Here is a 26,114-nt window from a genome sequence, read left to right as displayed (position 1 = left end):
CTCAGATTGAAATTAAGTATTTAAATTAAATTATTCAGAAATTTGTGTTACCGTTTTTATAATTTCTATAATTGCGAATTGTTCTGTAGTCACAACGGTCAAACATTATTATCGCAAATATCGTGCATCTTCTGTGCGTTGTTCAAAACAATAAAAGAAAAGCGAAAAAGGGAGGGAAGAATTTAATCATAGCAAGATATATTTTATCGGTAAAAATACATAGCCAATCGCAGCAGTTAATACTTACTCGAGCATTCTATGGCCTGCTTGTCCCAGCGAAGCTGACCGCGAAGTCCGGCTTGTGAAACCGATTTGCGGAACCCATTGGCTCCCGTTCTTGCGATTCATAGCTTCGAAGTCTTGCGGCTTCAGGACGCGCGGCGGTTCGTTGGCCCCCTTCAGCTTGCGAGCTAGGAACACGTAGTTGCTACCGTACTTGGGATCCTTGTACTTGATACTGCAAGCCGAGGAAAAGATACATCTAGACTATCTTCTATCTTTCATAGTCAATGAATAATAGTAGGTTAAGATAAAAATAAATAAATTAAGCTCTAAGATAATAAATCAATTAATAAACGTTTAATTTCTTAAATAAATAGACATAAATTTACGCGTCAACAATCGCGTTCGCTTCAAAGGCGCATTTTATTTCTTGACTGATTGACTAATCAGATTAGTTTGCTTTAAGATTTGCGAATGTATACGAACCAGTACACTTTGTTGTTCCTAACCGGTAAACCTCTCACGGGTGAAGGTAATGTGCCTCCGTCACTCACACAGTCTTCCGATAGGCACACAGTACCTCGCATGCCGTCTACACTTATCTCGACCTCCTTATCGAACCCTATGCGATTCGTGTATAAGCCTTTTACAAAGTCGTAACCTTTATTCTCTATTCCGACGTACAGCCTGTCGTCACCGCGAACGTTTCTCTTTTCTAAAAATGGAAACGCAACATGAAGTAAAACTAAGAACATAATACTCAATTAATATGTACATATTACTGTTATTTTTATTCCGCACACCACGACTTTAACTCAACTTTGGCTTTTAACTCAAAAATATCCGAATAAATAGGGGCAATTCTTTTCCCAAAAAGATTAAACTAATCTCGCTGAAATTATTCGGGGAAACGTATCGCAACGTGATCACGTGATTCAAATTTTGCGTTCTCTTGATATTGTGAACTGTTAAAATTCGAGTTTGCAGCCTATCTCAAGAGAGCACGAAATTTGAACTAGGTTTAATTCGCGTTACTTTATCACCGGTGAGATGTAATTGAAATACTCGATTTTCGCGATTAACGGGAATTCGGAGATCTTTATTGGTAAATTTTCAGATATAAATATCTAAAGTATGTCTGAATCGATATGTAAATATCTGAAATATATCTAAATAAAATAAATATGTAAACGTTTTTTTAATTGTAACTAACATTTAGTGGCACAATAATACATATTGTTGCAAAACTGATCTTTTGCCATTAGTTATTACTTACATGAATACTCAAAAAAAGATAATTATAGAAATGTAATTTTAAATAATATTTTATAATCATATTATTTTAAATTCATATATCACATATATTATCGCGTCAAAATTAATATTACATCTCGCGAGCTAATCATCCAAGTATTGGCAGTCGTACAAATTTGCATGATAATCGTTCTTAATAAAAAAAACGTGTGTATCACTTACTTTCCGCTTCCGTCAAACACTCGTAGTACGGCGCCAAAGCCTTGAATAATCTCTTCTCATCTACAAACGGAAGCAAAGCTACGCCTTGCCAAGCAAACTTCTTCCCGTTCAAGTCGATTTTAAAATCTTCTGGATAAAAGTCAATAATCTGAGAATTCTGTAAATAAATAAGGTACTAGATAAAAATAATATATTGCAAAAGAAATAATTCTACACTAAAAGTAAATCTACTAAAAACATTAGGTTCTAAAAATTCAACTATGTAATAATGATTTAACATTTTAGTCATATATATCTTCCTCTCTGTCTTTCTGCTCTTTTTATTTATCAAAAATATCATAATTTCTAATATCGTTTGAGATAAGCATTAAAGAGAAAAATAAAAGATCCGAAGAACACAATAACTTTAAGCTAAAGTGAATTTTCCCGAACAATGTATCGTGTTGTGTATTGCGTGTGCTCTCATTGTAAAAGTTCAAGATTATTGAAGAGGAAGATAAAGTTCTTTTATTTCTCCGGGATAAGCAAACTAAAGCTCTCATCAATAACAATTTGTCATCATTGTTTCAATTCAATTATAAAATAAATTTTTCTTCCTTTTTTCTAATGTGATTTTCGTGATAAAAATATATACGTACTGGATCCATCATTAACTTCGCCCACGGCTCAGGTACATGTTTTCTGCTAGCAGCAGGAAATACACCCATCAATTGTTCCAACGGACGAAACTGTAACGAAACAACATTAAATAATGATGCATTTAGAAAAAACGTTTACACACTTTACACAGAATAATGTAATACTTACTGGTACAGTGTCCTTCTCAAATTCTGTCGAAAGACCGCCGATGTTAATAAAGTCGCTTGCAAATGGCGCGTAGTGATACGGAAAATACCATCGCCACGACGCGCAGCCTTGATAATAATATCGCAAGACCCAACATAAACCACGTACGTATTGTAGAGCAACGTTATTTCTACAAACAGACAAGTAGAGCCAGCATTAATATGTGATAACGTATACAAAATTTTCACAAAATAAATTTCAATTATTAGAAATTTTAAAAAATCGTTTACGTAAAAAAAATTGTTCTATCTTCACTTGTTATTTACCTAAATGCGAGATTATCGGGAGACACGTCGAATTTAGATTCGTAGTATCGATCTTTAAAACCGTCCTCCCAAAGTCGCACCTCGTCGTGCGCCTGATCATCATCCTCCGTGTCAGTAACTTCATCAATTTTACGTTTCTGTCCTTTATTGCCCGTATTCTAGTGACAAAATTAAGAACACGAAATAAGTTACAAGTAGTATATACATATTAATAAATGTGCCATGTATTAAATACTGGCTGCGAGTATTTAAGAATGTGTAATATTCATTGCTAAAGGAAACAAAATTGAATACCTCAGGTCTCATCATGCTTTCTAAAGCGTGATTAGCGTTGGAATTTTCAGCAGCATTCGTATTATAATTCCTACCCTGTACACGCATTTTATAAGCTTCATAACGTGCATTCTCAATAGGTTTTACAGGTTGTCCAGGAGCCTGAGAAGATTATTATAATACATATTTTGAAAATCGCACGATATATCAAGCAGAAGAGATTACAAATTTAATTATTAACAATTTAATTATTAAATTAAATTATTAACAAATCTTTTCTCAACAACATTCAAATGAAGTTTAGTTTAGATTTCCTTATAAATATAGAATGCGTAATAAAATTGTGAGCTTACAGTTGGTGCAAATTGACCCGCAGGAATCCACGTTGGCTTAAAACTGCTGATAATCTCGTTCCTTTTCTTTTTGTCTTTCTCACGTTGTTTAAAAGCCAATTCATTTTGTTGCCTCTTCTTAAAGATCTCATCTTCTACATCACCAAGATCTGACATTATCAATTGTACGCGATCTAAATTGACGTCGCCGCTATCTGTCAAGAAACCCTGCAAATAATTAAAAGAAAAATTACTTTCTGAAAAAAAAACCTTTAATTTTTTATATTAATATGTAATAGATATTTTCATAAATTTATAGAATTTTAAGGTAAACATAAAAATGAAATAAAACATCAATTATGAATTTTTATGTTGTATATATACACAAGTAGATGGAAAGATTTCTAATTAAAATTTCTTTTTTATGAGCCAAAAATAATTGAGAACAGAGAAAACTTAGTATAAATTGTTATATATAAAACAAATAAAAAATCTACAAAATATATTTTAACTCTGTTTAAACAATATTTCACAACTATATAAAATATATTAAAAAAGAGTACAATTTTGTTAATCAGAATCAATAAGATTTTTAATTTTTTATCATCTAGTTTTGTAAGAAATATTACATACTCCTGTTTTATATACTGCTTTCTTGTACAAAGCAACAAGTCTGTCAATTGCGCCTTCTCTAATCTCCAGAGAAGGTAGATGAGGTAAAAAGTCGTTTCCTACGAAGAAACACATAAACACCCAATCATCGACAGCTCGCTCAAAATCGTATTTGAATGGTAGATTCGGCATAGACAATTCTCTTTCTAAATATTCTCTGAGAACATTTAATCGCACGAATATGAACTGGCATTCGGATCCGAATGTATTCTCCTCTGGCACCTGGTTCGGTTCCGCGCCCGTGCACTCACGCATTTCATGTCCTAACTGGCCACATATATCGCACGGTTTTGGCTTATTCGGTTTAAATTCTTCGCGAATAATAGTAAAATTAGGCTCATGCGTAGCGAGACCTAACATAATCAAATCGGCATCCGCTCCGCATAAAACGTGTTGCGTGTTAGGATCGTGATCAGGTTGCGCTGTAATACAAAAAAAAAGTCAATTTCTTACTTCCAGTGAAGCACTATAATTTATACATATAAAATGCACAAGCTTACCTCTTTGTCGTCGTATAAAATCCATTATTTTGTGCTCCCCTTCACCGGGTACATTAGCATCGCTTAAAATCACTTTAATATTCCTCCAACCTGGGTCAGTATTCAAACGATCATGGATGTAGTAATGCAAGCACGCCGATAATCTTGACATAAACGGAGTGCCCTGGAACAAGAAGTTTTTAATATATACATTATGTAACTTTACAATGCTTAAATCGATCAATTTTTAAAAATTAATCACTAATAATAAAATTTGTCATTTTTATTTGTCGAAAAAAGTATAAATATGTTTCAGATCTTAAGCATATTATGTTTTATCTTATTAAATGGATGTTAATAATCAATTTAAAAACATAAAATTGTAATAATTTAAATATTTATATATGTATATACATTTTATATTCTATTTATTGATTTATTGTATTTTATGGTCATACAAACCGGTGTAATACAATTGCTGTCGAAATGCGCCTCCTTCGGTTTTTCGGGAGGCAAGGATGCCCCTTTCTGGCTCAATTCGGAACGTATCCTCTCAATTTCATTAATCTTTTCTGTCGTTTCCTTTGATGCACGGAATCGACGAGATCTTTGTTGATTCATTTTAGCTCTGGGCGCCTGCGCAACAATACATTCACACATTATAATCGCATCAGTTTTCCTTGCTGTGTATCTCATATGTAAAAATACTTACGACTCCGTCAATCGCCATGTAAAGCAACTTCCTTGGTCTGACGATGCGAAATAATCTGTCGATACACTCGAAAATAGCCTCCATCATCTCGTCTTCATCCTTGGGAGCTGGTCTGTATTTCATACAAGCGCAAGATCACATACACAATTCATTACAGACATTCATGAATCATTCGCTCACATCTTATACTCACTTGTCCTCAGGATGCGTACAGGGGTGAATTATACCATTCATATCAAGATACAAATTATCAAATTCTATCCCATTTGGATTTGGATCTGCTGAATTCACAGGAATGCATACTCCGTCTGAAGATATCGACTAGGAACACAAAGCATCAAAATTTTAATCTCATGTACTGTCGGGTTAGAATATTACTGAAGTAGTAAAACTTTGGCAACAAAATCAACTCATTTTACACGTGAAAAATTCATACGACTATCAATCAAAAAAATTATTTTACTCAGGCTATAACCATTTTTTTATCTGGGTCAACCACTTGCAAGACTGCTTATTCTTTTGATTAAGTACTACATATTATGTATGTATGTATTCTAATTAAATTTAATTAACATAATGTCAATCACATATTTTACATTATAATTAAATTTAAATAATGTCAAGTTCAAAACAAGGCACATTTTATACAAGTCTTTTAATTCTAAAAAATCCTTTCTAAGAAATAGAGATAAATCTCTACAGTTATATAACACAATCTTTAGCAATAAAAGAGAGAAAATCTTTATTCTTACACTAATTCAGGATCTTAAATATTTAAAGTAAAAAAGAGAAAATTATTCGAATATACAAAATTTACTAAAAAAATTTTGATTTCATAGATTTTACGAACTAAATTTTACAAACAGAAACAAGCAAAAGATTAATAATCATTCTAGAAAGATAAAAAATTAACCATGAGGTTAAAATACAAGAATTAATTAAGAGATTTTCACACGTTCATATTTACATAATTAAAAAAAAATTCGCGTAATCTATAAACGCAGCAATTTATCGAAAGTATAAAATCTCGGAAAGCGAGATGTGGATGTGGCTAATTTACATATAAATGTGTAAAAGGGCAGAGAAAACCTTGGGAAATCTAACCTACCTTCTGCTCGATGCACTCGACGATTACGGAGGGATACTTGCGGCTCAGCCAACGGAAAAATGCTGGTACACCCATCTTTCGTGCGGAATTCGCTTGACGATGAACAGTATTGGGAAATTTCCAATTACGGTCACAGCATTATCGTGTCGTTAAAGATGAACTGCATTAACGCGTACGTTTAACCTAAACACGGACGCAGCCAGGTTAGACCGGGAGCACTAGAAACATATAGAAACACAAACCGCGTCAGGAGGAATTCACATTGGAGCGGAAAAAAGCGCGCGCGGAGGGGAGAGGCAGAATCCGCGATCGAAAGTTGCGCTTGGGAATTGAGGTTATAGTGCGGAAAGGATCGTCGCCCGACAGTTGGCACGCCTGGAAGAGCCGCGACGCCGCGGGTACGCGAAGCAAACTTCAAATCGTTCGTAGCCCACCATTCTCGCGCGCGGATGATGCGTCACGACGAGTATCCGTCCGCAACGATAATTCCGAGCGCGATCGGGACGAAGCGCGGATGCTGAATCACCGCGACGCGAACGAATGAATGAATGAATAGAATACGAAGGAATCGCGACTCACCGTACGCCGTCCATGTCTCGCCGCCGCCGCCGCCGCCGCGCCGGTTGCTCCTTTCCGCTCGATCCAAGATCCTCGCACACCGCGACTCGTACCGGTCCACAAGTAGCTCACACCTCGTTCATATCCTCGCACGCGAACGCGCGGCACTTCACTCGGCACACTCCCGACGCTCGCGATCGCGCGTTCGGAGACTCGTACGGGACGATGATGGTAGAGATGGTACGCGAACAAGATGGCGACTTCGCGCCACTCCACTCCCCTCCGACGCCAGACTGGACTGCGCCGGCACACGGCGGTGGGCAAGATGGCGGCCGCGCAGGCGCGCAGCGAGCTGAGCGAGCGTGAGGCTGCGTTCCCACTGAGCGCGTCACGCGTCGCGTCGTCCGTCGCGTCACGATTAATTGACCAAAATATTCCATTTTATTGCATGATTTGCCGCGCAACTTCTTGCAAGACGCATCAATTAGATAAGAGACAGTTCTAGAGACAAACGAATTTTTCTTGGTATGAAATCTCGGATTGCACGGCAAGTTACGCAATAAAATGGGATGTTTTGATTGGTCAATTCGGATGACGCGCACGTGACGCGCTCAGTGGGAACGCAGCCTATGCCGTATACATACCGCTTGTCCGCTCTCGAATTCTCTCTGGCCGAATGAACGTGACGCAAACAACATGGCGGTCGCAGGCACAGGCAGGCGTCTAGATATATTCATACGCCCATGACTCAAGTACCGGTGTTCTGAAATAAGTCGAAATACGTCACGTTCAAGTGTTCAAGTGCAACAGGTATGTTATGAGGCTAAATATCAATTTAAGAGAAGAAACCAGGTACATTGCACACAATATGGAAGTAATCAATAGTAATAAATTAAAATTGTATTTTTTCTTGTCGTCAGTTCGAGTCAATCTTGCCGTATATCGCGAATTATTAAGCGAGAGTTTCGTTCAAAGATGTTGTTTTTAGAGGTTAGAAGATCTATCTGACCGACTGAAGAAGCGCGCGCGCGTAATTGTAACTCGATACTGTTTACTGAAAAGCCAATTTATTTTACGTGAATTTAATATAAATATATTGAAAATTTTCACGTAATAGTGTTACAGTTTTTCGAGTTATAGAATTTTTTCGTCTTTCTGAGGCAAAATAAATTTATGATCCATTAAAACGAACTTGAAGCGAACTTATCGCGAAGTCATCAACGACGAGATACACGATTTTTTTTTATGAAAAATTATATTTATGTCCTATATTTATACTTTTTTATATTATCTGAATATAAACTTACTTGTTAACTTTATCTCACATTTTCACTTTCGTTACATTATTAGAATCTTTGCTTCTTTAATTAGGTGAAAAACCATTAATTAACATTTAACACTGCTATAAAAATTTTAATATCATAGAAACCTTTATCAATAATTTTTTTAGATTAATTCTTATTAAACCAAATTATAAGAATTATAAATCATTTTTTAGAATAGAATTTTCTTCAATTATATCAAACAATTAAGACATTCATTACAAAGCAATGTAGTATAATATGTAAAGGCTTTTAGGTTAAAAAAGTTTTTTTTTTTATTTTAAGGTTAGTTGACATCACTTTTATTTTATTTTATTTTTAGATTGTTTAACTTTTGACACATTTTAATTCCAAGTAAAATGCCGGTAGATCAAATTCAATATTCTGAAAAGTACAATGATGACACACATGAATACAGGTAAGTTTAGAACATGCATATAATATATATACAACTAATAAATAATAAATTGCGAAGATTATTTTCACTATTATTTAAATATTATTAATCTTTATTACAATTACCTCTTTTTTATAATTTAAATAAGAGGCCATATCATTTGTGCAAAATATATATCTTGTAACAATCAGTTAAATTCAACCTTTAAAAATATACCAGTTTTTTAAAATTAATATGTGAATACATAGAGAATTAAATAAAAATTAAAAATCAAAAAATATATATGTAATGTAATTTATACAATTAAGAAATTATGTAATTTTAAATATATAAAATATATATAAAATTAAAAATATATAAATAGATACTTAAAAACTTTAGATTTTAAATTTTAGATTCAAGAATATATATAATATAATAAAACACACATTAATATCATTAAATCTAGAATAAATTAAGTCACAAAATTAATCAAATTATTTACAGGCATGTAATACTGCCTGTTGATCTAGCCAGGCATGTTCCAAAGACTCATCTCATGACAGAAACTGAATGGAGAAATTTGGGAGTTCAGCAAAGTCCTGGATGGGTTCATTATATGATGCACGGACCAGGTATAACTTGACAAATAGATCTAACAGAAAAGTATTGTGTATACATGAATTATAATTAAAATCTTTATTTTTCAGAGCCACACATTTTATTATTTCGCCGATTAAAACCTAATGTTACGACAGCACCTAGATATACCGCTTTACAAGGGGAGTCTGTTGCATGTTACAATTGAATCTGAATGTGATAACCTAGTGTGAGATCATATCAATGCAAATGAGATGTACGTTGATGTAAGATTGTATTTTCTGCTACATTTATGTCTAAGTATTTATTAATAGCAAAAGAAATTATTACAGCAGCATAAAAATGAAATATGTTAATTTATCGTTCCTATCTACATCTTTCATATAAAGTAGAAAAATATCCTAGTATCTTTAGCTTCTCTAATTAAGCACTTTTTGAAGAAACATTTATAATTTTGCACAAAATTTTGCAACACCTTTTCTTCGATAAATTTTTGGAAAGCAATAAGTCATACGCTTTTTTGCAATATTCTGAAATTTGTCCAAGAACAGGTGTTACAAATTTCGTGTCTGTCACATAATGTGAACAGCATAAGAGAACGTCGAGAAAAAAAAATAGTTAATTAAAAAATAGAATATTTAGAACAGAGGAATTTTGAATAGTTAAATTGATTATGTCAATGATTTTATTACTGAAAGATTGCGTGATAGATGTAGGGGACTCTCCATTTAAAATTTTAATCATTCTAAACGGTATTTTCTTCCTTCGCAATTTTGCCGCTTATATCGTATGTCTGCGCGGCACGCGATAAGTAATTATAGTAAATATATTAGCTAAACTTTTCGTTCTTCGAACATATTGAAACATTCCTTTTAACAAGAATTGTGTCACGCGTTGCTGCCCAATTTTCTATAAATCTTTGTATTATTAGATTTTAAAAAATTGTAATGTGTAACATTTGCTTATAAAATTCAATCAATTTTCTATAAATAAAAAAATGTAGATTATTTTAACAAAAATATTGAATATAATAAAACAAAAATTTATGCATAAAAACGTTTTATAATAATTGAAATTGACGTGAGTTTAATAAAATTCTTGTGATTTGGAGAATGAGATTTTATTTATACTTGCGAAAAGTTTTGCGTCTTTAATATACAATTTTCCATATCTGTGTTATTACACGCTGTAAATTACGAGATGAATCTAAAGAGCTGCTACAAAATTCACAGGCGTACGATTGTCCACGAATTGTTGATTATTTTTTCAGAACTAGCGGGAAGGTAATACGAAGGATAATCGTTCAGTATGCAGATCGCGTGCGTTTCTTCCGCTAAATGACACAAATAATCGGACAAGGACGATAGCGAATGGATTGATAGGAAGCATTCACGAAAGCATGCGAGCCATTTAATGGCTTTTCCGTTAGCAATCAGAGATGCAGCGTGTGGTGGTGGGTAAAGAATAAGAATTGTCGTCTAGTTTCAGTCTTCTCTTATTATCCCTTTCTCTGACTTCGTTATCGATTATTTCTTTATATCGCGGGTAGGGAGACGCAGCGTAAAAAGTATAGATGGAAAAGTTTCGGTTGTAAGTTATGAATTTAAGACGCTAGAGAGGCAGCTATTCGATTGAAACGGTTCTGCACGTTGTCGCGATGTAGCGGCCAACCGATATGCTTCTCTGCATATTGCGATATTATCTGTGTTAAATTAATTAAAAGCAAAAAAGAAATGAAATAGTTGCTGTTAATCGAATATCTCTTCGTAATTTTCAACTATGTATAAATAACATCGCAGTGAGTATGTTTATTGTATTTACGTTTCTCATTGAAGTGTTAATTAAAACTGGCAATCTATTTCTATCCGTTCTATACGTACAATTATTTTGTTAATTACTGTTGACCAATTGCATTCAGTAAAACTATTATTTTTATTATATTTTTAGTTTTGCAAATTTTTCATTGAATTTAAAATCTCTGAATTCTTTCTGAGGCGATTTTGCTTAATTTATGATTTAATATTAATTTAATGTCGACTGCTTTGTTTCTAATTTCGATTCTAAAACTGATTTTTAGAAAGTGATTTTGTCATTCTATAAACGATGTTTTTTAAATCTTAGAATTTTGCTTAAAAATTTATATCGACTGAATGATTCCTAAAATTAACACTGAAATTTTAATTTCTTACCGTAGACGATATGGTACATCATAAAAAAGGACAATCAGCAGCAAGGCGGAGTTCTCTTGTTATACGAAACACGCTTTTAGTAAATGAAGCAACCGTTCACGTGAAAAATGGAAGCTACAATAAAGCCATATTTCTGTACAATCAAGTAAGTTTTATTTTATTACTAAGAAAAATTGATAATAATGACCTAAGAGCTCATTATTAAACATTCAAATTTAAAAGAATTTTTATATAATTCTTAAAAAATACACAAGAAATATCAAGAATGTAGTGTGTTGGAGAGAAAATTATTTTTATACTCGAACGTATAGATTATTATTATTCATTTTTTTTATGTTACGTTTTAATGAGTTGAATATTGTCCTGCGACGATCAATGTAAAAGCGAAAAGAATTACATTTAATTATTAAGAAATATAAGAATAATTAAATTATTGATGTATACTTAGTTTTATAATGTCCATTTCTATCAATGTAGATTAATTTTAATTCCTCGGTATATAACTTACTTTTATTTTTTGTTTCTAATTCTAAAAATTAGAGAAAGATAAAGCGTGAATTAAGTCGAGATTAAATTACATTGACAAAAAATGGACACAAAACGACGATGTGAGATACGCAACCTTGTGGGATAATTTCTTCAAAACAGATGCAAGAGCAATATCTGCTTTAAGAATTTAAATCTGTATGAATGTATAGATGTATAGATGTTTTAGAATTTAGATGTATTTGCGAAACTTTGTGGCAGATTAAAATGCTTATAAAGGGCGCGTTTATTTTGAAGAAAAATCCTACGATTGTACGATCTTTTCTTTTAGCTTTAAGATGAGTAAAAAATACACTGTCAAACCTTGGCGATCTATCAGAACGTTCTGTATACGCAACATGTAGAGTGTTCTTGTTCCTTTCAACATTTCGAAATCTCGCGAGGGTAGGTACTTATTTATCATTTGACTTGTACCGGCGTTGTTACTCGTTTCTAAGGAAACGAGCCACCTAATTCGAGGTGTCGGCAACCACACGTAACTTGGCACGTAGGCAAGGATCATCCGCTCGCGAGGATTCCTCGATCTCTTTGCGCTTACGCTTACGCGCCAAGTAGAAACGCAACGAAGGAAGGAACGAGAATATCTCGCGAAAATAGCTTGTAAATTCTTCTCAATATTGTAATACAGTATCGGATAAAATAGTGTTAAAAATCGGCGAGAGTGAGGATGAGCGAAGCACCGCAAATCGTCGTCGAGGACGCGACGTCCGCGAGCGCGTCCGTCGAGCATCACGTCATGGAGATCCTGAATCCTGGCCTGCACCACCACGACCTGCTGCAGAGCTACGTGCGAACACGTGCGGAGGTCGGTCCCGACGCGAAGCAGGACCCCGCCGAGGAGTTCGAGGAGCCGTGCAAGGACAGAGGGCATTCGGGTAAGCGTCCAACGGCATCAGGGAGCAGCGGCAACGCTCGGCACGGCTACAAGGGGAAGAAGAGCGGCGACAGGAAGGAGTGGTCCGACCCCGCCATCGAGTCGGAGATGTCGAGGATACAGAAGACGAGGAGAAAGTGACGCCAGCACGACGGCGAGGTGCATCGGCAGGAGGAGGTGTACACCGACAAGGATCGCGCGGCCGCCGTGAACATGGGCACCACGGACATAAAGCAGTCCCTGAAGATGAAGCAACGGCAGGATCGCAGCAAGAACCTGCAGATCCCAGAGGAGACCGAGCCCGGGGCACTGCTGACGCTCGGCCTGCGCGAGATGCGCTTCGGCGACGTTAATGTCGCTATTAACTGCATCAATAAGGTTTCTTCTTTATTGGTCGCCTCGCTGTACATTACGGTCTCGTTGATTCTTCGCGGACACCAACCGATGGGAGTGGATTTATGCGTTCCGTGGACGGCGCCGTGCATGCGCGCATGAATAAACGTGACCCGCCGTAATAAGCGAACAGCCGAATCGATTTATATGTCGTAGAAATGAACGTAGTAATTGCGAAGATTGTTGTCGTTATCAATTTCGAGAGAAGTAGCGTTTAAGGATTTTAAGTTTCTCAAAGCACTATATAATATATTATCGATTTGTTAATTTTTAAAATTGATATCTATACGTTTGATATATAAAAGAAAATATCAGATATACTGAACCAAGAAGGTTTTACAATCAGAATTTATAAAATATCCATATGTTTTCTCATAAAGGCTCTATCAGCTTGTTCATAAAGCAAAAATAAAAATTTTCTGCTGTGTTATAGTTGTAGCATTGCAATATGACGAAAAGATTGTTACAATACGATAAATGGCGGCTATAAATTATAAATGACAATAATATATGTTTACATATAATTTATATTTGAGACGTGACATGACAAAATTTACATTTTTATATTTTTGTATAAATTACAAATATTTAGAACATTTCAAAGAGATCAAAAGTAACAAAATTAAAAAAAAAAGTTCAGAATTGGTACATTTAAGAATATATAAAAAGGGATTTTTAATTTTGAATTACTGCATATAATAATCTCTAATCTCTGTGTTCTATAAATTCTATCAATGTTTCAATCATTTCAATGAATATGTTATTTATTATTATATGTTATAAGAATTTATTCTTTGGCAGGCACTGGAGTTGAACCCGAGTGACAAGAATGCCTTGATAGCGCGGAGCAAATGTCATCTTTTACTGGGCGATCCGCAAAAGGCCCTGGACGACGCGGAAGCGGCGTTACAATTAAATCCTAAGGACTCGAGTAAGTCCAAAGCGGTGTACTGCAAGGCGGAGGCTCTCTATCATCTCGGCGACTTCGAAATGAGCTTGGTGTATTATTACCGTGGGATGAGGATTCGTCCGGAATTCGGCGAGTTTCGCCTTGGTGTTCAAAAAGCAAAAGATGCGATACAGAACGTGTTACGTAAGAACTAATAACACTCGTCGTTTGCCAGAAATATATATTGATTCAGATGATTGAAATATATCCTTAATTATCCTGATAATATATAATAAATATGTGATATGTAAAAAAAAAAATGTATGCGAATTTTATGGCTTTCTGGTGATTTATGCATTGAAACTATTAGAGATCCGTGAAAAAGTAGATTTTCAAGCAAACGAATTCTATTCGTGAGATGTCCTATATTTCCTAAAATCTAAGAAATATATAAGGATTTTATGTATATTATGTAGTAACTTGTACATTTGTTTTTTTATTGTATGTATATTTTAACTGATCTTTTTCTCAATTGCTCTACATTTATATTATAAAATTAAACAATGCTGCTCAAGGTGAATTAAGCTTTAAAATAAATTCGGTACAGAAAGTGCAATCTTCCGATAAATTCAAAAGAATGAAAATTTCTATTTACAGTTATGAAAATAAGTCAAAAGTGTCGCGCGCGCGCGCGTGCGTGCGTGGTGTGTGTGTGTGTGTGCGTTTGTGTAATATATATATTAATATATATATTACCACTTTCATAAAATTCTAATATATATGTATATACTATATATTCAGAGTGGAATTTCTGCTTTCGATAATCGTAAAACCAATCACTAGTTTATCACGCATAGATAAATAATATCGTACACGATACGTGATAATTTACCGACGCGCGATTTTCGAGAGTGAGACATTTTCATTTCCGAAATTGATGCAGATGTCGTATCGGAGACATCGGAGACCGGAGTATTGAAATATATCTCTCTTACAGAAAACATCAAGAGTTTCTTGCGATTGTTATATATGACTGTTAATTATTTATAAAGAACTGCACCAGGCTGCACTTGGAGGCAATTTATCTAAAGATATGTGATGTACTTTGAACCCGCCGAGTGGAGGCTGAAAACTCGAAGCGGCAACGCAAATATTTACGACACTTCTCCCAGTTCCGCGGTTTGTAATTGACGTTGACCGATCGGTGGATCCGATTTTCGGTCACTGCCACGTATCAGCGGGCGAGGTTCACACTCTATTACGAGCTGGCATATTGCGGAAAAAGGGCGGAAAAATGATTAACACGGGGTAAGCGTTGTCTCATGGCTTCAAACTCTTGAATTTCGTACTCCTGTATGATTCAGCGAATTTGTATCCTTGACATTCAATGACAGTGTAAAATTTTGTATCCGTATTCCGATCTACACTTCTGGTACGAGAAAACTATAGATCACGTTTATTATGGATTTTCAGGAAAACGTTAATTTCTCCTTTTTAATAATTTTTCTTAAATAATAATAATTTTAGAAAACTTGCGGATTCTTGCATATAGAAATCAAACGATTGTTTGAAAACCTTTTTTTAGACCCATTTATAATTGATGTGCATGACGCATACATTAAATTATTACTTTACATTTACTTTTACTTTACAAAGATTAAGATTTAGATGCAATAAATTATTACAGTATGTTATTTTTGTATATGCTTTACAAACAATATAATAATAATTGCTGAATGATAGTATTTAGTAATAGGTCTAAATAAACAGCAACGTTATTGTAAAAATTGTGTATCATCGTTACATTTAAGAAAATCACATACTGATTATCACCAATATTTGACAGGAAGTTAGCTGGTCGCACTATTTTCATTACGGGAGCTTCGAGAGGTATTGGGAAATCTATAGCTCTGAAAGCGGCGAAAGATGGTGCGAATATCGTTATCGCTGCAAAAACTGCCGAGCCACATCCGAAACTACCGGGTACCATTTATACGGCGGCTACTGAAAGTAATTATCAGATTAACTTTGCAATAGATTTGGATTTTTGGTATAAATCTTACACAATGATATGTGTGTTGTCCATGCATGTTCAATAGTTAGTGCTTTACAAATTAACAAGAAAAAGATTCAGTGTCTCTTTAAAATTATTTTTATAGTATTAAAACTAATGAAATTATATATATTAATTTTGATGGTGTCTAACACAAATAGAGACAGAATATTGATATTTTATGCAGCATATTTTAGCCCGATATAATTTTCATTTTGATTTAGTTTAATTAATATTATTTAATTAAGCCAATTAAACAATAAATTTAACTAAGTTAATCTTCCGACTACACCATTTGATTAGATCCGTCATTGAAAAGCTTTTCAAATTTAGAGATCTATGTAGAAAATATATTTTTCAGTCGAAGCAGCCGGTGGTAAAGCTCTACCTTGCATCGTGGACGTACGCGATGAGCAGCAGGTGATTAACGCGGTGCAGAATGCCGTCGCCAAATTCGGTGGTATAGACGTGGTCGTGAACAATGCGAGCGCTATTTCATTGACGGGCACTGTTGAAACCGAAATGAAGAGATACGATCTAATGAATAATATTAATGCCAGAGGAACTTTTCTCGTGTAAGTTTTTTTATTGTATTTTTTGCAACGCCTGCAAGTTTTTAGTGGTTTAATGTTTAGTATTAAATTAATTCCAATGTGTAACAACTGGAAAATTTTTTTAAATTATCACGCATTCTCAAGAGTTCGCGTTGCAAGTTACCGAACAGTAAAATTGTATTGCAGATCGAAAGTTTGCATACCGTATCTGAAGAAAAGCACGAATCCACATATAGTTAACATAAGTCCGCCGTTGAGCATGAAACCGATTTGGTTTAAAAATCATGTCGCATACACTATGGCCAAGTACGGAATGTCTATGTGTGTTCTTGGTATGGCGGAAGAATTTAAGCCTGACGGCATTGCGGTTAACGCTATTTGGCCTAAGACAGGTATATTATTGTCATACTTTATTTTACTAGATGTAAGAAAATAATTACGTTTATGATTAAAAAAATATGATTAAAAATTATGATAAAAAATATTGCAATTTCTCTGTTAATATTGCTTATTCTAAGTATAGAAAATATAACGATAAAAATACGCTTAAGTAAAATAAATTTTTTTTCCTTACTTGGGCAGCTTGTAAATTGCAAATATTGCATGTAGGTTGGGCAATATTATATAATTAATGAAAAATGTATTATATACAAATTATTTTGTTTTTAGCTATACATACCGCTGCAATGGATATGTTGTCAGGCTCAGACTCAAGTAATATGTGTCGGAAGCCTGAAATTATGGGCGATGCTGTTTATGCATTGCTTTGTAAAGATAGCAGATCCGTTACTGGACAATTTCTGATTGATGAAAATATATTAAAGAACGAGGGCGTTAATGATTTTACGGACTACGCGTGTAATCCAGGTAATATTGGACTTCACATTTATTTCACAGCTGATAAATAAGGGAGCATTAATTACTATTAACAGTCATCTCACAGAAAACTTTAATATACATAATAAAAAAATAAATAACTTTTAATGATTATATTAAAGTATTATTATTATTAGAAAATTTTTAAAATATAAAAATATACTGTAAACTCTGCGGGCTATTATCAAGTGTTAAATGGTTCTTTACTAATCAATATTCGTAATCGTTTATTTAGCAAACAAGGACAATTTAATGTTGGACTTCTTCCTGGAGGACATGCAAATCCAAGATAATCCTGATAAAGCGACTGAAGAAACTGGACAGTTGGCGCGTGTATTTAATGCTATCAAAGCAAATTTGAGTAGCGAACTGGTTAGCAAAACTGGTGCTATATATCAATTCAATGTGAAAGGTAATTTCGTTTCTATTGATTTAAATCTTAGTTTACAATAACGCAATAGATGACTGATGAGATAATAAATACCTTTATATGTATATATTAAATTTTAGGGAAGGAATCTGGTGTGTATTTCCTTGATTTGAAAAATGGAAGCGGAGCTACTGGTAAAGGAGAACCGAGTCAGCCAGCAGATGCAACTCTTACAATGGATTCAGAAAATTTCTTTGCTATGTTTTCAGGTAGATGCAAATCTTGTAATGTAATTTTTCTCTCGAATTTATTTTCGCATTAATATATACTTGTGTTAATGTTATTGATGTATAATCTTTTTGAACTTGTTTTTTTTTGTCGACAGGCAAATTAAAACCGGCTTCTGCATTTATGACAGGCAAGTTAAATATTAGTGGAAATATGCAGAAAGTAATGAAATTGGAAAAGTTAATGATCAGTTTAAGATCCAAACTGTGAATACAGATGATTGAAAATACATATCTTGCAGAATATTTTTATGTATTATAATAATAATATATATATATATACACAGTGCATCATTTCTTTTTTAAAAGGCAAGCGTAAATATGCGTTTTACATACAAATTGTTATGTGCATTTTTTTCTTTTTTAGAAAATGAAAGAAATGCGCGTAAATGATAATGAATTATATTATGAACTAAAATTTGCTACATTAGCACTATAATTTTTAGTTGAATTGTTTAAGATTGTCTCTGGGAAACAAAAGAGATTAAGAGAAATTTTATACGACACATAAGACTAATTTTTTACAAGATCGAAGTAATGATTTTATAGGTAAAAAAAAAGTATATATATAAAATTTGTACTTTCTTACAAATGATATTCATATGAATAATTTATATATTGTTATTAACGAGAAGTATTTTGTACAATGCAAGAAATAAACAATTTTTATACAATGTTGCAAAAAACTATTGGAAGTAATTACGAGTGCATTACTTTTCCATATGAGGACTGACGAAATTTTATTTCAGCATTGGAAATATTGTGTATGTAAGTGCTTTCGCTTCTTCGTAGACTCCGAAGAAAATAAAGCCTCCTAATGTGATCCACATTACTCTCAGGGGAAAACCAGCAAATAGTCTGTAACATTTTGTGAAATTTTATTTTACGACATGACTGTTCGATATAAATAAAATATTTAGAGCTACTAATTTCACAGGGGAAAACGGAAGAAGGGAGATACTTACCCACGAAAACCATTTTCCAGATACACCCTGCGAAGTATATCTAGTATCTTTAATTCTGACGAAAGCAATGTCCTACTCGACAGCATTATTCTCGTTTTTGCAACATCTAACGGAGTCGTAACAGCCGCGGAGACGCCTCCTAAAATATACACGGCGTAAACACATGTAGATGCGATCTAATATAAATACGAATAATGATCTCTCTATGCAAAGTTATAACTTATTTTCTTATTTCTATTTGCAGCGTGAAAATGTAGTATGAGTAGTAAAGACCTGCAATTGCACCACAGATTGCGCTTTCCACAGGACGTATTTCTCTGTCGATATAGAAACTATAGGATTTTTTGAGGTGTTCCCACAGTGAAAATTGTACAATGCTAAACGGCGAGTCTCGCAACACCGTGCTCCAGTATCCGCGATACAACAATTTGAGATCAAACAATTTTTTATCACGTATTAGCACCTGTCTCCTTTGCTTCACAACTTCCATTGGAACTCGTATCAAACACGCTACCTTTTCATACAAAATAGCAATTAATACACGGCTAAAATTTTTTCTTCCATGCCATTCATTTGTCTTTCACAAACGAGATAATAATTATTAAAGTACAATTTCTCCCATTGCCGCTGCTCCCATGTGAAGTGGAGTATAATAATCCATAGAAATCCTGGATTGCATGACGGTCTTGATTTCTTCATATGTTAGAAAAAATAGCGCAGCTGGAATGTGAAATGTGTTAACGTAAGAGCGTTGCAAAAACGAGAATAATGCTGTCGAGCGTGTACAGTAAATTTTAAATCATAAATTTAATGCTTCCTGAATGTATTCTGTGATCAATTACCTGTTGGCGCTGAACCGACTATAACTGGACTGATCCCTCTGTAGAGACCTGAGAAGCCTCCAGTTTTTAAAAATCCTTGTGAACTCTGCAGTCGGGTTTTCAGCGTGTCCAGCGGAAACAGTGTAATGTCCACAAATGTCCCAGCAGCACCTCCTGCCTATAAACATTACATGTATGTACTTACAATGTTATTACCAAAGTACTCTTATCTTTTTTTCCCTTTTTATTAGTTTTCATTGTGGTATAAAATAAGAAAAAGCTTAGACAGAAAATTTCATAAAAAAAAGAAATCAATTATGTAGTTGTGTAATATGGGATACACTTATATGTAATACACAACTGGAAATCGCCAAGTGAGTCGGCAGCTCTATTAAGTTTTCCCTTCTTTCATATTCATAACGACAATAATATTTACGTCGATGTCATTCAAAATAATGTCATTCAAAACATTGTTTAAGAATGAAAACACGTGATGTTTACACGTGACACGTAACGATGCAATTGCAAACGCAAGTTATTCGTAGCATTTCACTCACGATGAGCGATGTAACGAAGACGTTTCGCACCCTCGTGCCTTCCTCCTTTCCTTCGCTCTTCGTCATCTCGCCTTCGAGCGATTTATTCCAAAATAAAAGTAATTTCCACGCGATTCACACCCGGCTGCTCTCATACGTGACTCGCCGGTTAACTCGATCGAGAGACAGACGTACGAAGAAGAATTACGAGGAAAAAAGTTATTTTCCTGTAAATTGCGATAAAACTCAAGCCGTGTACGTACACATCGAAGTGTGTCAGTAATTATATCAAGGTATATAATATTTACTTGTCTTGATAAGATCGCCACGATAACGACATCAACGACATGAATGATGAAGCAAGGCTGGTAAGGTTAGCACACGCGGCACACGCGGCATGCGCAGTTCAACGCTCGCGACATTGTCTGTGAATGTCTCTGTTTAACGTTTGACAGACAACAAGGATAAAATGTTTCCATCCCAAGATCTCGATGTTCCCTCGATGATTCCATGATTCTCTCGATGAGTTTCGTCGCGCTGCGCATGTGCCAAGTAGCCATACTAGCCTTGTTGAAGTGTTTCAATTGTTTGAAATCGTTTTCGTGGCGAGCTCGTCATTTCTGAGAAGTAAGTAAATTTTATATCCTTTGATATACTTGACGCACTTCGATGTGTACGTACATGGCTTAAATTTAATCGTAATTTTACAGGGAAATAACTTTTTGCCACGTAATTCTTTTTCGTACGTCTCGAGCGAGTCAACCGGCGAGTCACACACGAGAGCCAGGTGGGTTATGTTATCTCTCAGATTTCTCTCTGGTTGAAATAATTAAATTATGATATAGTATAGCATATAATTAAAGCAGTGATAATATATAATTAAGTCTACATTTCGAAGCTTTGGGAGAAAATTTTGAAAACCAGTTTGCGTTAAACTGTAGAACTATAAACCTACATACAATATATGTATTGATAAACAAGCTAGGCTTTTGAAAACCAGTTTGTATTAAACTGTAATAGAATATACAACTATAAAACTATATACAATATATGTGTTAATGAACAAGCTAGGCTTAAAAGAGTGCTACTTGAAGAAACGACCAAAGAGCTCAATAATTGTTCATCTAGGTACTCAACATCCAGAGATTTTTGTAAAACCTAAAAGACAAGGAATATAAGCAATTTACTCAAAGTAAATTTTCAAAATCCAAGAATTACGTGCGAGGTGTTTGAAAGAGATGGCGGAATTGCAATCACCGGAATCACCGGACTCGTCCGAATCAGGTAATATTACACAAACTGTCAAACAGAAAATTAACGCCATATTAAAATTGTAGTAGCTTAGATTTTGCAGTAATAAGGTAATTCAAATTTTTAGAGGACTCTAAGGTGAAATTGTGTCGTAAGGATATCGAGGCTCTTGTTGAGGAGCCTTATTTTTCCAGAGGAGAAGATTATTTTAATAATGGAATGGTGGAAATTGGATCTGTTGGCGATTTTGAGGTTGATGCAGAAGTTTTCGGCACTAAAAGATATCAAGTAATACTAAGGCATGATGGCAATTCTCTTGATGGAGAATGTTCTTGTCCGACATTCAAAAGTCATGGCCCGTGTAAGCACATGGCTGCAACAGGCCTCGCTTTAGTCAAATCTGATCAATGGGGATACATACCGTCCGAACGTCGCCGCGCCCGCATTAACCAGAAAAATTGCTTTAAAAAGTTACTACTCGGAAAGACAAAGCGGCAGCTTATCGAGATGATGGTAAATAATAAAGGGATGTTTGCTGAATTGCGTAGAGAGTACAAGAGATATGGGAGATTTCTTTAATCTGTACAATCGCGCAATATTTGACCGGTGAGAATCTTTTAAACTGAACTGTACAATTCAGCTAAAAATGATGGGTTTTAAATGAAATAGCAGATAAGTTTTTGCAGCGATCGCATAATCCTGAATGTAAATTATGTTGATTATATAGATTATAGTGTGTACCCCTTTCAGCCACAGATTTAAATGTAAGAAAAAGTATATGATATAAATAAAATATGAAAGTTATATTTTAATTTACAGCATGCATGTAATAAAAAGGATTATGTATGAGATAATAAAATAATTATGGGAGAAAATTAATGAACGCACGTAGATACACAAATACTTTTATTTACGTTATGCCTGTCGCCAGAACGATACGAAGAAGACAACGTTAGAACGCCCACACATGCGCAGTTTGATGCTCGCGACCATTATTTGTCTTGTTTTAACATTTGACAAACGACAAGGATAAAATGATTCCAAGATCTCGATTCCATTTTTCTCTCGAATTTCATTGGGCTGCGCATGTGCTAAGTAGCCTTGCTGAAGTGTTTCAATTGTTTGAAATCGTTCTCGTGGCGAGCTCGCCAATTCAGCGAGGTAAGTAAAGTATTATTTGCTTCGATATACCTGCTCTACGCACTTCGATGTGTACGTACTTAAATTTAACGGTATTTTTACAGAAAAATAACTTGTTCCCACGTAATTCTTTTTCGTACGTCTGTCTCGAGCGAGTCAACCGGCGACGATCACGTACGAGAGCCAGGTGGGTTATGTTCTCTCTCAGATTTCTCTCTGGTTTAAATAATGAAATTATAATACAGTATAATAATAATTAAGACAGTGATAATATATAATTAAGGCTACATTTTAAAACTTTGGAGAAAAAATTTGAAAACCAGTTTGCATTAAACTGTAATAGAATGTAGAACTATAAAACTACATACAGCATATGCATTATAATAAACAAGCTAGGCTTAAAAGACTGTTCCTTGAAGAAACGACCAAAGAGCTCATTTCAATAATTGTTCGTCTAGGTAACCAACATCCAGAGATTTTTGCAAAACCTGGAAGACAAGGAATATAGGCAATTTACACAAATTAAATTTTCAAAATCTAAGAATTACGTGCGAAGTGTTTGAAAGAGATGGCGGAATCACTGAAATCACCGGACTTATCCAAATCAGGTAATATTACACAAACTGTCAAACAGAAAAGAAACGTCATATTAAAATTGTAGTGGCTTAGATTTTGCAGTAATTATAAATAATTTAAACTTTTAGGAAAGGCTAAGATGAAATTAAGTCGCCAAGATATCAAGAATCTTGTCTCTGAGCCTGTTTTCGATGAAGGAAAATATTACTTCAATCACGGAATGGTGTGCCTTATATCTGTAAACTATTTTGTCGTTAAATCTAAAGTTGTTGTTGACGGAGAAATCTATGAAGTAACACTAAAAAATGACGGTTCTACTCCTTATGGAAAGTGTTCTTGTGCAACCAAAAATTGTGTGCACATGGTTGCAACGGGCTTGGCTGTAATTCAAGATAATCAATCGGGATACGATTCGTCAGAAAACACCCTCTACCATATAGAGCAAAAAAGTTTTGAAAAGTCGCTATACAAAAAGTCAAAGGAGGAGCTTATTGATATGATTTTAAATAATTCAGAGACTGTTGAATCGTTGTGGGAAGATTTTGGATTAATACATCGATATAATAAAGATGAGGAATATTGTGCATATGAGTCAGACGAGGAAGACGAGGAAGATGAGGAAGATGAGGAAGATGATTAAATTTAATACTCTCTACAATCCCAGAACTTGACCTGTCATCCATAAGTTTTTAAACTAAATTCTATATAATACTAAAAAAAAATTTTTAACGAAACAGTAGATGATAAGTTTGCAGATAATCCTGAATGTAAATGTTATGTTGATTATATAGTATGTACCTTTCACAGTCACAGATTTAAATATAAGAAAAATTATACGATATAAAATAAAAAATTATATTTTAATTTTACAACATGCATGTAATAAAAAGGATTATATATGAGATAATAAAATAATTGTGGGAGAAAATTACTGAACATACGTAGACACAACAAATACTTTTATTTACATTATGCTTATCACGAGAACGATACGAAGCAAGGCTGATAACGTTAGGACGCTCACACATGCGCAGTTCGACGCTCGCTATTATTTGTCTTATTTTAACATTTGACAAACGACAAGGATGAAATGATTCCGAAGATCTCGATTCTATTTTTCTCGAGTTTCGTTATGCTGCGCATGTGCTAATTAGCCTTGCTGAAGTGTTTCAATTGTTTGAAATCGTTCTCGTGTAGTCGTGTGAGTCGTGGCGAGCTCGCTACAGTTCAGCGAAGTAAATATTATTTGCTTTGATATATTTGCTCGACGCACTTCGATGTGTACGTAGATGGTTTAAATTTAATCTAATAATAAAATTATAATATTTTAATTTTATAGGGAAATAACTTTCCTACATAATTCCTCTTTCGTACGTCTGTCTCGAGCGAGTCAGCCGGTGACGATCGCAGAGAGCCAGGTGGGTTATATTCTCTCAGATTTCTCTCTTTAAATAATGAAATTATACAGTATAGTATATAATTAAGACTACATTTCAAAACGTTGTTTTCGAGAAAAATTTTGAAAACTAATTTGCATTAAAATACAATAGAACTATAGAACTATATACAATATACACGTGTTAATAAACAAGCTATAGGTTGAAAGAGCTCATTTCAATAATTATTTGTCTAGGTAGCCATCCAGAGATTTTGAAAAACTGGAAGATATAAGAAATAAAAGCAATTTACTGAAAGTAAATTTTCGAAATCCCAAGAATTACGTGTGAAGTGAGAGATGGCAGAATCCGAGGCGGAATCAGATGCAGGTAATCTATTACACAAACTATTTACAAAAAAGTAACCGCATATTAAAATTGTAGTAGGTTAAATTTTACAATAATAAAATAAACTTTTAGGAGAGCCTCCAATGAGAATAAGACGTGTAGATATCGAGCGTCTTGTCCGTGAGCCTTATCTCTCCAGAGGAGAAGTTTACTTTAATCAGGGATTGGTGAAGATTATTTCTGTTAGCGATTCTGAGGTTAAATCAAAAACTGTTGGCAAAGAAATATATGAAGTAACACTAAGGCACAATGGCATTTCTCTTGGTGGAGAATGTTCCTGTCCGGCATTCAGAAATTGGGGCCCATGTAAGCACATGGCTGCAACAGGCTTTGCTTTAATTGCATCTAATCAATGGGGATATGAAGCGTCTGCATTCTGCCACGACCGCATTGACGAGCAAAATCGCGTTGAAAGGTTGCTACTCACAAAGACGAGGGAGGAGCTTATTAAGATAATCCTAAATCACCGAGGGCTTGTTTATGATTTGTACGAGGAGTATGGATTGATAGAAGAGGAAGATCTGTAAAGAATATAAGTATATTTAAAAAGTCTCCACAGTTCAAACACTTGACCTGTGATCCAGGAGCTTTTAAACTCTGTACAATTCTAAAAATGATATTAACTTTAAGTGGAGCGGTAGATGATAAGTTTGCGCGATCACATAACGTAAACGCTGAATGCAAATTATGTTGACTAAATTGTGCACATTTCAGCTAAAGATTTAAATGTAATAAAAATTATAATATTTTAATTTTATAACGTATGCA

The 26,114-nt window shown here is 34.3% G+C and overlaps 7 protein-coding genes and 2 long non-coding RNA genes across 15 annotated transcripts in view; 6 read left to right on the top strand and 3 right to left on the bottom strand.

Moving 5' to 3' along the window:
* Window positions 1-6,700, bottom strand: part of LOC105448957 (5'-3' exoribonuclease 2 homolog) — a 35,283-nt gene extending 28,583 nt beyond the window's left edge. The window contains exons 1-14 of the mRNA XM_011687862.1: window positions 6,387-6,700; window positions 5,472-5,599; window positions 5,279-5,390; window positions 5,029-5,202; window positions 4,588-4,750; window positions 4,049-4,509; window positions 3,437-3,643; window positions 3,105-3,245; window positions 2,811-2,968; window positions 2,506-2,674; window positions 2,337-2,426; window positions 1,699-1,855; window positions 709-937; window positions 248-457 (exon numbers count right to left, since the gene is read on the bottom strand). Of these exons, the coding sequence (XP_011686164.1) occupies window positions 248-457; window positions 709-937; window positions 1,699-1,855; window positions 2,337-2,426; window positions 2,506-2,674; window positions 2,811-2,968; window positions 3,105-3,245; window positions 3,437-3,643; window positions 4,049-4,509; window positions 4,588-4,750; window positions 5,029-5,202; window positions 5,279-5,390; window positions 5,472-5,599; window positions 6,387-6,461 (2,474 nt within the window). The 5' untranslated portion in view covers window positions 6,462-6,700. The remainder of the gene's footprint in view (window positions 1-247; window positions 458-708; window positions 938-1,698; window positions 1,856-2,336; window positions 2,427-2,505; window positions 2,675-2,810; window positions 2,969-3,104; window positions 3,246-3,436; window positions 3,644-4,048; window positions 4,510-4,587; window positions 4,751-5,028; window positions 5,203-5,278; window positions 5,391-5,471; window positions 5,600-6,386) is intronic.
* Window positions 6,701-7,655: 955 nt separating this feature from the next.
* On the top strand, window positions 7,656-9,585 carry LOC105448953 (cyclin-dependent kinases regulatory subunit). The gene is made up of 4 exons (XM_011687858.1): window positions 7,656-7,754; window positions 8,589-8,684; window positions 9,150-9,277; window positions 9,353-9,585. The coding sequence occupies exons 2-4, from the start codon at window positions 8,626-8,628 to the stop codon at window positions 9,448-9,450; spliced, it is 285 nt and encodes a 94-aa protein (XP_011686160.1). The 5' UTR covers window positions 7,656-7,754; window positions 8,589-8,625; the 3' UTR covers window positions 9,451-9,585.
* LOC105448954 lies at window positions 8,435-12,398 on the bottom strand. Of its 2 annotated transcripts, XR_974291.1 has the most exons (5): window positions 12,281-12,398; window positions 11,432-11,545; window positions 9,148-9,297; window positions 8,789-8,865; window positions 8,435-8,650 (listed from the first exon to the last, which is right to left on the bottom strand). It is a non-coding gene; the product is annotated as an uncharacterized LOC105448954 (long non-coding RNA). The 2 variants fall into 2 exon arrangements; XR_974292.1 differs by lacking the exon at window positions 8,789-8,865.
* On the top strand, window positions 10,516-15,220 carry LOC105448955 (tetratricopeptide repeat protein 25). 2 transcript variants are annotated; one of them, XM_011687859.1, is made up of 4 exons: window positions 10,516-10,695; window positions 11,437-11,576; window positions 14,046-14,337; window positions 15,131-15,220. In XM_011687859.1, the coding sequence occupies exons 1-4, from the start codon at window positions 10,656-10,658 to the stop codon at window positions 15,181-15,183; spliced, it is 525 nt and encodes a 174-aa protein (XP_011686161.1). In that variant the 5' UTR covers window positions 10,516-10,655; the 3' UTR covers window positions 15,184-15,220. The 2 variants fall into 2 exon arrangements, with proteins under 2 accessions (XP_011686161.1, XP_011686162.1); XM_011687860.1 differs by lacking the exon at window positions 10,516-10,695 and adding an exon at window positions 10,956-11,040.
* On the top strand, window positions 15,206-18,633 carry LOC105448956 (hydroxysteroid dehydrogenase-like protein 2). Its single transcript, XM_011687861.1, has 8 exons — window positions 15,206-15,441; window positions 15,980-16,143; window positions 16,548-16,761; window positions 16,927-17,132; window positions 17,410-17,607; window positions 17,852-18,028; window positions 18,127-18,255; window positions 18,372-18,633. Exons 1-8 carry the CDS (start codon window positions 15,428-15,430, stop codon window positions 18,482-18,484), a joined length of 1,215 nt encoding a protein of 404 aa, XP_011686163.1. The 5' UTR covers window positions 15,206-15,427; the 3' UTR covers window positions 18,485-18,633.
* Window positions 18,634-18,996: 363 nt separating this feature from the next.
* LOC105448949 (S-adenosylmethionine mitochondrial carrier protein homolog) lies at window positions 18,997-20,703 on the bottom strand. Its single transcript, XM_011687850.1, has 6 exons — window positions 20,617-20,703; window positions 20,081-20,237; window positions 19,849-19,958; window positions 19,512-19,752; window positions 19,239-19,377; window positions 18,997-19,131 (listed from the first exon to the last, which is right to left on the bottom strand). Exons 1-6 carry the CDS (start codon window positions 20,680-20,682, stop codon window positions 19,014-19,016), a joined length of 831 nt encoding a protein of 276 aa, XP_011686152.1. The 5' UTR covers window positions 20,683-20,703; the 3' UTR covers window positions 18,997-19,013.
* LOC105448948 lies at window positions 19,038-19,445 on the top strand. Its single transcript, XR_974290.1, has 2 exons — window positions 19,038-19,129; window positions 19,211-19,445. It is a non-coding gene; the product is annotated as an uncharacterized LOC105448948 (long non-coding RNA).
* On the top strand, window positions 20,630-24,431 carry LOC105448951. Of its 2 annotated transcripts, XM_011687851.1 has the most exons (7): window positions 21,150-21,222; window positions 21,306-21,382; window positions 21,724-21,879; window positions 21,974-23,007; window positions 23,091-23,173; window positions 23,445-23,594; window positions 23,691-24,431. In XM_011687851.1, the coding sequence occupies exons 6-7, from the start codon at window positions 23,555-23,557 to the stop codon at window positions 24,200-24,202; spliced, it is 552 nt and encodes a 183-aa protein (XP_011686153.1). In that variant the 5' UTR covers window positions 21,150-21,222; window positions 21,306-21,382; window positions 21,724-21,879; window positions 21,974-23,007; window positions 23,091-23,173; window positions 23,445-23,554; the 3' UTR covers window positions 24,203-24,431. The 2 variants fall into 2 exon arrangements, with proteins under 2 accessions (XP_011686154.1, XP_011686153.1); XM_011687852.1 differs by lacking the exons at window positions 21,150-21,222; window positions 21,306-21,382 and adding an exon at window positions 20,630-20,714.
* LOC105448952 lies at window positions 21,255-26,103 on the top strand. Of its 4 annotated transcripts, none has more exons than XM_011687856.1 (4): window positions 21,255-21,268; window positions 24,902-24,980; window positions 25,196-25,328; window positions 25,419-26,103. In XM_011687856.1, exons 3-4 carry the CDS (start codon window positions 25,298-25,300, stop codon window positions 25,871-25,873), a joined length of 486 nt encoding a protein of 161 aa, XP_011686158.1. In that variant the 5' UTR covers window positions 21,255-21,268; window positions 24,902-24,980; window positions 25,196-25,297; the 3' UTR covers window positions 25,874-26,103. The 4 variants fall into 4 exon arrangements, with proteins under 4 accessions (XP_011686158.1, XP_011686159.1, XP_011686155.1 ...); XM_011687857.1 differs by lacking the exon at window positions 21,255-21,268 and adding an exon at window positions 24,718-24,797 and having other exon boundaries at window positions 25,200-25,328; XM_011687853.1 differs by lacking the exon at window positions 21,255-21,268 and adding an exon at window positions 24,718-24,797.
* The last annotated feature ends 11 nt before the right edge of the window (window positions 26,104-26,114 follow it).

The sequence above is a fragment of the Wasmannia auropunctata genome, unplaced genomic scaffold (genome assembly GCF_000956235.1).
Source record: "Wasmannia auropunctata unplaced genomic scaffold, wasmannia.A_1.0 LD336078.1, whole genome shotgun sequence".
Lineage (NCBI taxonomy): Eukaryota > Metazoa > Arthropoda > Insecta > Hymenoptera > Formicidae > Wasmannia > Wasmannia auropunctata.
The sequence above is the reverse complement of the archived record's forward strand: the minus strand, read 5'-3'. Positions and strand labels throughout refer to the sequence as shown.